Consider the following 12,595-nt stretch of genomic DNA (forward strand, 5'->3'; position numbering starts at 1 on the left):
GAGCCAGTGGTAGAAGAACAATGGCCGCAGCCATTAGACCTAGAACTTTCAGGACAAACCTGGCTTTGATCTTGTTGCTTTGTAACAGAAGCCGAACAAATTTTTGGATGTCCAGAATTCTTTGATCTGTTAGTCTGGCTAACATTTTGACGGTGTTTAATTCTGCGCCTATAAAGGTGATAGATTGGCAAGGCAGCAGAGAAGATTTTTCGAAATTTACTGAAATTCCCAGTTTCCTGCAAAGCTGTAGGGTGTAGTCTCTGGACTGAAGAAGCTGACACTTGGTGGTGGCGGAGAGGAGCCAGTCGTCCAAATAAGGAAACACCTGGAATCCTAGACGTCTCAGGTGAGCTGTGACCACTGCCATGCATTTGGTAAACACTCTGGGGGCTGAAGTGAGGCCAAAGGGCAGTGCTCTGAATTGGTAATGACTGGTCCCTAGCCGAAAGCTGAGAAACCTTCTGGAGCGTCTGTGAATCTTTATGTGATAGTACGCATCCTGAAGGTCTATAGAGCACATCCAGTTGTCCTTGCCCAGAAAGGGCAGAATGGACTGAAGCGTGACCATCCGGAATCTTGCCTTCTTGACAAATTTGTTTAGATTGCTCAGGTCTAATATTGGTCTCCAATCTCCCGTCCTGTTGGGGACCAAAAAGAATCTTGAGTAGATGCCGGATCCTACTTGGTCTGCCGGCACTGTCTGGACGGCTCTTTTTTCTAGGAGTTTTGAAACCTCCTGTTTTGCCAAATCCCTTTGACCGGGTGAGATGTCTGGAAGGGATTGTAGAGGTACGGGAAACCTTTCGAAGGGGATCTTGTAACCCTCGGATATAATCGACTGTACCCACTTCTCTTGGGATAGGGATTGCCAGGCTACTGGGTGCAGTGAAATCCTTCCCCCGATTGCCTCCAAGGGTGGACAGTCGGGCAACACCTCAGGGATGCTGAAAAGGCTTCTCAGGAAGAGACTCCTGTTGCCCTGGTTCTGAGGACCCCCTGCCTCTAGGGCGGCGTCTATTATTGTTACCCCCTCTGCCTCTGGGGGTAAACTGACCACGTGTGTCCGGTGTAGCTCCTTGGGCTTTACGGAACCAGATCTTCCCCCCTTTCTGACCCTTGGGATATGGTCTAGAAGGAGTGGAAAATTGGACTCCAACGGCAGAAAGAGTTTTACCGTCATGCTCACACCTGGTCAAGGTATCCTTCACCTGAGGTCCGAACAAAGCCGAACCATCAAAGGGGGTATTAGTGAAGGACGCCTTAAAGGGGTCCATAAAATTACACAGCCGCACCCAGGCGTGGCGGCTAAGAGCAACTCCTGTGCCTGCGGCCCTGCTCGCTCCATCGGCCGCATAAGATATGAGCCGCATGGAGGAGTTAGATATGGAATTCAGGATAGCAAGCTGTGAGGCAATCTTTTCCTGAGCCCCAGCAGCAGAAGGATCCTGGACTACTTCACCCAGTTCCTTGAGAATATCTCGTTGAAGCCTGGTGAAGTGACAAAGGTAATTCAGCTAACGCATAGCAAAGGTCGCTGAAGAAAACATCCGCTTTCCATACCTGTCCATGGTCCTAGAATCCTTGTTAGGAGGATGGACAGGTACTGAAGGATCCACCAGTTCCTTCTTAGTGGCCGCCACCACCATAGCATCCACAGAGACACCTTTGGAAAGGAACTGTTTATCCGAAGGGGCCGTAATGAACTTGGATGGTCTTCTGGGGACAGGTTCCACAGAATCTGGAGCCGCCCACGCCTTCCGAGCCACTACCTGCATAAGTGGGTCGAAAGGCGGAGACACCCAGGAGGTGGAGGGTCGGGATCCAAAAGCCTCCAGGTATACCGACTCATCCTCGGAGGGGTCAATGGAGGGCCAATTCCCCCTCTGTTTGAGGAGCTCAAGGATGTCTGAAAAGGAGACATCCTCAGAGGGGGACCGTGGTGAACCCTCTGACTCATCTAAGTCAGTATCAGATGTAGTAGACTCAGGGGAGTCTGTGTGTTTCCTCTTACACGTCCTCTTCCGAGGGGGTTCCCCTGCAGGGTCAGGAGAAACCTCGGAAGAGGAGGAAATTCCCAGTGGGGAAACCTGGGGCGATGGATCCCTGGGCCTGTGAGCAAGAGGCTGGCAAGAGGCATCTGCAGGCACTGATGAGGGAGGAGCTAGAGGGATGGACCGTTGACCAGGCTCAGAGGCCAGGACACTCCTCATCACCTCAAAGGCTCCTCTCCCCGGGAGGCCGGAACATCCCCGCTCCGCAGAGACAGGAATGGTCGGCTCCAAAGAGAGAAGGCTCGAGGCCGATGTCGGCGCCGAGCTTACAAAGCCGAAGCCCGAGAGGGAGAGCGGGTCGGACAAGGGTCCGATGCCACTAGCCCCCTCGGAGCCGACAGTGGAAACCCGATGACCGGATCCCTCCAAGGAAGGTCTCAAGGAGGAGATCGGAGCCGAGGACGACGGAGCCGAAGGATGTATCGGCTCCGGCATCGAAACAGTCGCTGTCCCGAGAAGCTCCAGCTCCGAACTCTGGTGTGAAGTCGGAGGAGGAAGTTCAAGGATTGGGGCTATAGCCGAAGTCTGTTGAGACGGGCTATGGAGCATTTGGGCCAGTGCCTGAGACTTCAACAGCCTGCTTACCACCCTCTCCAAGTCGTGGTCAGACAGCCTGGAAGATCTCGAAGATCGGCTCTGATGGCTCCGCTCCGACAAAAGAGGAGACCCCGGAGCCGAGTGGATACTCAGTATAGAAGGGGACCGAGATCTCTTATGGGTCGAAACCATTGGAGCCGAAGTCCCTTGAACTCCAGATGGAGCCGAGGATATCTCGGCTCCGATGCTGGATAAAGTGTCGGCTCCAGCCAGAGCCGACAAGGCCACAGTAGTCAGGGTATCGGAACCGGCCGGCACCGAACCCACTACTTGAGCAGAAGATGTATCGACTCCAGCTGGAGCCGATGTCGGCTCCGACGGAGCCGGAGCCACCGGAGGAGGCTTGGACACTGTAGCCTGAGCCTTCGGTGGCTTATGAGGTTTTCCTGACCCTGATTTAGGAGGAGAACCTTCTGGCTTAAGTAAGCCTCGGAGGATGAGCTTATTCCTCCTTTCCTGCAGGACTCTCTGGCTAAAGGCATGACACAAAGCACAGGAGTCATGCAGGTGCAAAGGCCCCAGGCAATAAACACAAGAAGTGTGACCGTCTGTCAGAGACATTTTCTGACAGCACTGGTCACACTTCTTGAAGCCTGAGACCTTGCCTTCTTTTGACATCCTAGGAGGAAGAAATACAAACAATCCCAACAAACACACAAATTAATCCCTTACACAAACACACAGGAAGGGAATAACCAATGGGGAACTAGGCCTGACTAAACAACTTTAGATTAAAGTTTATAAAAAGTTTGAAAAGAAGGGAATAGGGTGGGCTGTAACTAACTACAGACTAAACTAACACTAACAGGGAAAAATAAACCCCTAACTACACTTTTTCTTATTTCACTAAGAACAAACTTACCTCAGCTGGCAAAGGAGACCTCTTTCGCTAAGCGGCAAACGAGATCTGAGGTAGTTCCACCTTGCATCATGGGATATAGGGTTGCCTCGAGCTGGTAAAAGGAGTTCTCGAGCTAAAGCAAGTGCCGAGTCGGAGCCGAGGATCGGCTCCGAACCCATCCAGCAAGAATGAAGGCGAGATTGACAACTTAACATCCTGGGTTAAATAATATGGTTACTATCAAGCCAATGTTGGAATTTAGGCAAAAACAGTATCATTAAGTATGTTTTATTTATACTGTTTTATTCATAATGTTTCAGTGATAGGCCACAAATGGTCTGTTTTATATGTTGTATTAGTGTTGTTGTTGTGTTGTGTCTTTCGGCTTATCCCAGTTAGGGGTCGCCACAGAGGAACTCCGGTCCGCTAATGTTTGGTAGTGGATTTTTACGTGCCGAGTTACCAGCCCTGACGCAAAACCTTCAACGAAGGCACGCACATTCATGCATGCCTCCACACAGAAGACGCTCTAGCTGAGAATCAAACGCGACAACGTCTTGCTGTGAGGCGACAACGCTACCGCAGTACCACTATATGCTGTATTAGTGTCATGTTTTATAATGGTGTTTTATAGTAAATTCTAAACATCTATTTAATATAAGTATAATTATGTTTTAAATATAGTACTATGACTTTAACAACTTGATTGATTTTTTATGTATTGTTTTTCATAGGTTGGCTGTGTCAGGCGGTGTTTTGTCTGCTTTGATTATATAATGTGAATACTTTTAATTCAAAATGTATTAAGTAGCACTGAGGAAGGGATACTCCCAAAAGCTTTGTTTTCTGTTTTAGAAATAAAGTGAGTTTTCTATCTCATTCGTTTTTGGATGTTACATTGGCTCTGAATAGAGAAGATTAAAAGCGTGGTTGGAATATATACTTCTTATTCGAGACAGGTATGTATCCCAGAGACTACCCCATCTCTGGAACAGGCTCCTTGTCCATGTGAAGCAGAGTTCCTCCCTAATCCAATTCAAGTGTGACTTGAAAAACTGGATGGGGAACAGGAAATTCATCCCTGGTTTGGCATCTATGTCTCTAATGGACACAGGCAGCCTATAAATGGTTCATCTCTCAGGCCTGTGTTTGTAAATGTTTCACCTCCCAAGTCCCTGCTTACACTTATCAAGGGTACCAGAATTTGTTAGTGATTTAGGTACTCTTCCATTACTAGGGCAACAGGTCTAATGAGCACTTGGAATAGAATGCCAGTTCCCTGGCTGAACTGGGTCATTTCAGTAGCAGGATAATTCAAGTAAGGGCATTTTTACTTTACAGTACTGTACTACTATATAACATTACTGTATTGTCACTCGATTGACCCCCACTCACTACCAGCGCAGTCAGAGACTGAATCAGCCTCCTAATCTGAAGTAGCCATTCTATTTAATATCATCCACCCACCATAATAGTTAATTATACATTCCATTGAACGAACTGCCATAGTAGTAATCCCTGAACACTGACCATTTTAACCGATATTCACTGTTGACGGATTTTCCAACTGAAATGCTATAGATAACTCTTGTTTATTTCCTGTAGCTTTGCGTTAAACATAACCACAGTTAAGAGGCAATGCATTGCTCCTATTAAAATTCAGCCACCTTTTACATACACTACATTCCCCAAAGCAGCCTTTATCGCCAACATTAACATTCTCAAACACCATGCAGTACATATTAAAAGTTAGGTTGACCTTTTCACAAAAGAATACATGACACAGACTTACTTATAGTAAAACTATCACACCCAAGTAAAAAAATCTTTGCTTTAAAACAACTGCTCTTTTATGCAGACTAACTTCACTCCTTCATAAAACAGCAATTTCATATTTGGAGAGAACCACATTCAAATGCAACACAATACTTAGAAATGAAGATGACGTATAACTGAAAAAGATCACTGTAACCACACTAAATAGCTGGATAAGAGCAGCAGACTTACTCGACTGTATGTGTTGTTTAAAGTGAATTACAAGTGAATGCAACTATAAGAAGTTATCGTGGTCATTAGACCTGTTTCCCCAATAACGGAAAAGTACAGAGATTTGGGGTGCATGGCTAGCCTTAACAAGACCTTTGTGGTCATTATCCTAGTAAACACCAATGAACCTAAACACCTATAAGATATAATTATCTGGGTATACATGAACAGGTACAGACCCAGCAGCTGTACAGATAATCTTTTAAGCAATTGTTGTAGTTGTTGAAAGATGATATTTGTGTGATTGCCTAAGAAAGGGTGTTCCATTTCATAGATATACATGACAAATACTGGGCATCACTGAATGAATTGTGAGTGTTTTTTAACTATAAGTTAATGTGCATCTGAGCAGCAATGAGGGCTTGATCAGGAATACCATTGCCAACCAGCCATGAGTGAGGGGCATTACATTTATCAGGAGAATAGAGTATATTATAGGCTAGTTTCAGTTATGAGAGACTATGAAAATTTGACAATTCAAGTGATTTTAATTTTTTTAATGCCAGATAGTGATGGGTAGAATTGGACATCTTGGTTGCAAATCCTAATTTTTTCTAATAGTCCTGTTCATGTTTATTTAACATAGTTGTATTAATATTTGTGATAACTGGTGATACATAAAGTAAGGTAAGCAGTAATATTTTGCTTGCTGTATTAATTCAAAAGTGCAGAGTGAGAAAGATAAATTACAGAAGGCTTAATTTCTGGTGAGTTCTTTTTATTATGATATGGATATAACCATCAAATTTTAGTTAATCATCCAGGGTAACTTCTAGCTGTTTTCTAGGCATTCAAAGGCATTGCCAGATCCCACTCTGATGGGCTTCTTCAATATCTGCAAAACAAACAGAACCAGAATTACCCATTCTAAAGACTTAAATCTTGCCTATGATATAAATAGGACCTGCTCTAAAGACAGGTATATATCACAGAGACAACCCCTTCTCTGTAACAGGCTTCCCATCCAAGTGAAGCAGAGTTCCTCCCTAACCCAATCCACCCCCAGCACAAAAGACCACAGTGAGGAACTTCTCAAAAGCTGACTTCACACTTCTTAAGACTGAAGTGGTATCCTTCAAGGCCCCCGGGCCAGTGGAAACCACAGCCCACACTGCTGAATCCTTTACAAATGCTTTCTACGGACACCTTTCCCCAAAGGCAGGCATCCTGTCTGGTGGACCCCAGCCATAAACAAACTTTACAACAGGAGGAGGAAGCTACTACAGGACAAAGCAAAATCCCAAAAAGGGAAGGCATCTCTGATCAGTACTAGCAAAAAACTACGATCATTCATAAAATTATCCAAGGCCAACTTTGAGAGAAAAATCGCAAAAGACACTAAAGATAATCACAAGGCCTTCTTTAGTTATGTTAGAAACCTGGGTGGAAACTCCCAGATATGCTCAGTTAGTTCAAAATGACAAAAAATACACTGAACCCACAGATATTGCCAACATACTGGCAGACAGGTTCAGTGCAAATTTCTCCCCCCCCAAAGGGAGAAATATCTATCCCAGCTGAATGTAGCCTCCCTGACATCACAGATGTCCAGGTGAGAGCCGCCCTCTCCAAAGCTAAAAACACAGCATCAATGGGACCAGACGGTGTCCCAGGTTGCGTGCTACATGAACTCCAAGAGGAACTAAACCCGCACATAAGGCTGCTGTTTAATCTTAGCCTTACTACAGGATACGTACCCAAAGAATGGCATACAGCAACAGTGGTTCCACTCCACAAAGAAGGTGCTTCTACGGACCCTGGAAATTACCACCCCATAAGCTTGACGAGCCTGGTCTGCAAAGCTATGGAGAGGATCATTATGGAACTCATAAACAAATACATTGGGGACCTACAGACACTTGATCCTACCCAATTCGGCTTTGTTAAGGGCAGATCCTGCCTTTTGAACCTGGTCGACTTTTTTGAAACAGTCACTAAGGCCATTGATGAGGGTAAGGCAGTTCACACAGCCTACCTTGACCTTGCAAAAGCCTTCGACACAATACCCCACTCGGGCATCATAGACAAGCTCACCAGCCTAAATATAAACCCATATGTCGTAAGATGGGTTGCAAACTGGCTAAAGGACAGAACCCACAAGGTCAGAATTGCTGGAGCCATGTCAGACTCTAAGTCAGTCACAAGTGGTGTCCCACAGGGCTCAGTTCTGGGACCCCTCTTGTTCTGCATTTATTTTTCAGAAGTACAAGCAAACATAGGAGGATTGTGGCTGACAAATTTTGCAGATTACTGCAAGCTGGGCGCCATAATTGATACTCCAGTGGACACTAGCATCCTTCAGAAAGGCCTCACAGAAACAGATAACTGGTGCCAGAGCCATGGCCTTAAACTGAACACCAAAAAATGTATAGTCATACCCTTTGGGAAACACAAAGTACCCACAAATTACCACATGTGGTAATCCATTAATTACAGAAGAAGTAATCAGGGACCCAAGTTGACAGTGACCTCTCATTTGACACCCACATTGCCAAGGTGGTTAGGAAGACCTTCTATACTGCCCACCTTATCATGAAAGGATTCACATCTAGATCAAGAGAGGTCATTGTGCCCCTATACTCTTCCCTTATCGGGCCCATGATTGAGTACAATGCCCCATTTGGTATATACCTTACCCGGCACCTGCAGCAGTTAGAAAGACCCAGAAGTACCTCACCAAGAGGATCAATTGTCTCAAACATATGTCATATGCTGCCAGACTGAAGAAACTCCAGCTCTATTCAGTCGCATACCACCTACTCAGAGGAGATCTATGCCTGACGTACAAGGCCATGTCCAATCCGGAATTAATGGACATGCTCCACCTGAAAAAATCCAAATCCACAAGAACCACGAGAGTGAGAGACTTGAACCTCAACACAGAAATAAATAGGACATGCTGGAGGGACAGATTCATAACCCAGAGGCTTCCTACACTCTGGAACTGAATCCCAGTCCATGTTAGGCAGAGCCCCTCACTGACTCTCTTCAAGAGAAATCTTGATGAGTGGATGGGAGATCGTAGGTTTACCCCGGGGGTCATCTCTGTGTCACTACTAGACAGAGGCACAGTAAACTAAACCCTAAATGGGCACAGTATTATCATTCCAAGGGGTGGCAGAAGCCACACACACTCTGGCTAGGCGTATAAATGCCCTAGGGCAGATAGCCTAGTATGAACCTATGAACCTATAAAGTGTTACTTGGACAAATGGATGTGGATCAGAAAATTCATCTCTGGTCTGGCACTTATGTATCTAATGGACACAGACAGTCTGTAAATGGTTAATCTCCCAGGCCTCTGCTTGTAAATGTTTCATATCTCAACCCTATGTTTACAGTTATCAAGGGTACCCAGAACTTGACAGAGATTTGTGATGCATGGCTAGGCTTAAAATGCTCCTTGTGGTCCTTAGCCTAGTAAACACCTACAAATGACTTTGAAGTGACTATTTTGTGTAGTAATAATTGACAAACTATAATGTATTATCTGCTTGAAGCTTAGGGGTGAAAAGCACCCCCATTAGGTTTGCTAGGGTTTAGGAGTATGTGAGTATGTGAGTGAGTTTTCTTTGCAGGAGAAAGATTCTTGTGTTGGAGTTTGAAGTAAGGATAAAGAGGAGGCAGAGCAGATAAAACCAACATCCATCAGTGTACTGAATAGTAGTAGCATGAGGAATGGATGCTGAAAACTCATTTATGAATAGATTGAATAATAAAGATCAAGGACAGAACACTGTGGGACACCTGTGGCTACAGACAGAAAGGTGGAGAAGGATGACTGCCATTTTACTACCTGTGCACAGTTATTGAGGTAGTTAGACAACCAATGTAGTACTAACAGAGAAAATGACAAGGAAGATAGGATGTGCAGTCATTTGTGACGGGAGACAGTATCAAATGCTGTAGAGAGATGTAGAAAAAAATGAGTAGATAAGTTTTGTTTTGTTTTTTTCTTGATATATTGTATTAAGATAAAATAGTAAGGCAGTCAGTAGTTGTACTGTGGTAAGGATGGAACACCTGTTGACTAAGAGAGAATATTATTACAGAAGAGGTGCTGAAGAACCTGGTTGTAGATGCAATTTTCCAGGATTCCAGGATGGTATGGAAATAGGGAAAAAATGGACATATCTGTAGAATTACCACCTTTGTTATGGGAGATAATATAAGACTGTTTCCATAGTGCAGGAACAGTACATAATGCTATAGAGTAGTTAATGAATATACATATAGTGTAGGAGAGTGGTTCAGATGCACACTTTAGACACTCAGCAGGAAGACTATTGGGACGAGAGTACAGGCCTTAAGTTTGGTAAGGAGTTTTTCAATAGTTTTATCTAGAGTTGGCTACATAGTGAAAGGCAGATGATATGTTGTACCAGGATGGGAAGGTGAGTTGGTTGCTTGAGGATGAATTTCTGTTAGGGCAGCAAGAGTGTTTATAACATGGAATTTGAATTTACAGACTATATTTTAATTAGTAAGGTAGGGAAATGGATTGGGTTGAGATGTTTTCCCTAACTTGAAAAGACTGTTGATAATAGCCCAGAAAGACACAGGATGAGAGCCCTGAGAATTTAGGAATGAAGTATAGTATGTTCTTTCATCGGCTAGGACAAGTTTTTGGAGAGATTGTGGAGGTGCCAATATGACAGGAATGCAGAGAAAGTTTTAGTTATATACTACACTTTTGTTTTGTTTCACATTGTAGCCTGGAGGCTGGATTAGTTTTAATTATTTTCTTTTTTAAGTGTAGTGAGAGTGTCAAGCATGTTAAGGAAGATGGAAAGTACAGTTGTGTGGTGACAGCTGCTTGGCTAACCATATCCTGAGATGGAAGCATTTAGCTATCACAGGAAGTCAGTGTTGAGACTTTTTCACTTTCACAAAGAAGGAGAGGAAAGTAACTGTAGCCAGAATCATCTAACAAGTGTAAATTCACAGCCAATCACAATACCATATAAAAAGGAAATCCAAGAACAACTGAATCAAAGGGGGTCTAAACCCACCTCAACTATGCACAATATTGGGGAAGGCAGGTGAGTGCTACTACAAAACTTATTACAGAAAGAGATTTTTAGAGTTAGAACATTGCAGAATGGAGGGTGAGTTGTTGCTGGGGTTTTGACAAATTCATAGCAATAATGGGGGGCCAAGGTTGGGAAGGAAAAGTGAAGTTTCATGCTGAGATTTGTACAAAGGTGTTTTAGGATAATTTTTATTGGATAGTAACTTAAGTAAATATAAGCAGTACTTTGTAATGGGGATATGGTGGTTTCTGTACAGTGGTAAATAAATACATTTTGGAGATATATGCTTTCTAGTTTATATAAAAATGGAATGATGAATGTTTAATGAGAGAAAATGGCAGGATATGATGCAGTGTGGAAGCCTTACAGAATTATAATATCAGTGTGACAGGGTTAGTTTTCTAAGTGGAAGAGGTGAATAACAATTAAATTTGTAGAATAAAATAGTTTTTATTTGAAATTGTTAATTAGGTTGTTGGCACATACATGAAATCTGTTTTGAAATGGTTAATTAGGTTGTTGGCACAGATATGAAATTTGTTTTGAATTGTCAGAACTCTGTTGTGCCGCAACAAAAAATTAGAATTTATCTGATATGGCACATCTAAATATCTTGGAAAGCTTACCTGCCTTACTGGCATTGTGACTGTTTTTTGTGGCATGAAATGACATTATAATAAAGTTATACACATAAAAATTGTAAATATGTCAGTGATCAAAACAGATTGTGCAAAACCAGTAACTTGCAATAAGAGCTATTACACTTCCCATGTAAAAACATAGTCAGCCTGTCTCTGCCAGGTGATATGTCAACACAGAACCCATGACTGCCACCCAAGGAGAGCAGAACAGTGCATCACATATTCTCATCCTTCTCCTCCATTCCAGCCCTATGAATCTTTAGCTTAATGCCAGCAACATCAGACCACTGGTATAAGTAAAATAATATACTTACCCATCTTTTAAACACTGTGAAACTAACTCTGGAAACAGATACTGTCGTTTCAACTAGTAAAATACCAAACTCACTCACTGCTCACTGGATCAACTTGTAGCATCTGAAATGTAAAAGTGTTAAATGTACTTGTATATGCATGTGTGCATGTATACATTCACACACAGACACACACACACACACACACACATATATGTATATATATATATATATATATATATATATATAGATATAGATATATAATTGCATAAATGGAAATGAACATGCCTTAACACTGTGGTACATCAGTTAGTGTTATCATATTACCCATATTACAGTGTTTAAACATCTGTGTTAATTCCCAGTGCTTGTAATGCTTTAGGGTTTTTCTGGTTTCTCTGGCTTCCTCCTACACTTAGAATAAATACATTTAGGCTGACAGGTGATGATAAATAGTCATAGCTGTGCAAATGAGCATGATGCTTGCAGTGTGACTGTGTATACCCGCTATGCACTGATGACCTCTTCAGGGTTGTTTTCTGCTTTGTGCCCTCTATTTGTCAGTACAGGGGAGCAATAATTTGTGATGACAAGGTTTAGATCCTGGAGCGTGTGACCCTGAACTGGAAAAAGTAAGAACTGAAAAATGGATGGGGCTACAGTTTTGATCTGTGTACCTTATTTTCAGAGTTGCTTTGTCTCCAGAACTGTCATACAAATGTGACACAAATTAAACTCACTACTGTATAAGTTGTGCCTTTAGTAAATATAAGCAAGAGTACTGTGAAGAGGAACTTACCTGCCCTGCGTTTACAGTCCCGACCATTGGTGTGATTGTCAATGGGGCATTCCCAGGGACAACAAACTCAAAGGAAGTAGGTCCTACAGGAGCTATTTCTTCTTTACCAATGCGTGGTACAGGATGGCTAAATTCATTTTGACTTACATGAGAATTTATTACAAAGGAAGTAACAACTGATACATCATACAGTGCTGTTGCAGCAAACTGGATCAGAGAATGGGAGAGTTCTAATGGTGGGTGGACTCCAATCGCTTTACAGGACAGTTTAAACTCTCTAAGAAAAAAAAAAAA

General features: G+C 43.1%; 1 protein-coding gene across 2 annotated transcripts in view; it reads right to left on the reverse strand.

Moving 5' to 3' along the window:
- The window catches only part of CFAP74 (cilia and flagella associated protein 74), a 3,161,205-nt gene that overhangs the window by 842,795 nt on the left and 2,305,815 nt on the right, over positions 1-12,595 (reverse strand). For both annotated transcript variants that reach the window (XM_044062943.1, XM_044062944.1), the window contains exon 25: positions 12,302-12,578. In XM_044062943.1, the coding sequence (XP_043918878.1) occupies positions 12,302-12,578 (277 nt within the window). The remainder of the gene's footprint in view (positions 1-12,301; positions 12,579-12,595) is intronic.

The sequence above is a fragment of the Protopterus annectens genome, chromosome 2.part1 (genome assembly GCF_019279795.1).
Source record: "Protopterus annectens isolate FY-2018-M chromosome 2.part1, PAN1.0, whole genome shotgun sequence".
Taxonomy (NCBI): domain Eukaryota; kingdom Metazoa; phylum Chordata; order Ceratodontiformes; family Protopteridae; genus Protopterus; species Protopterus annectens.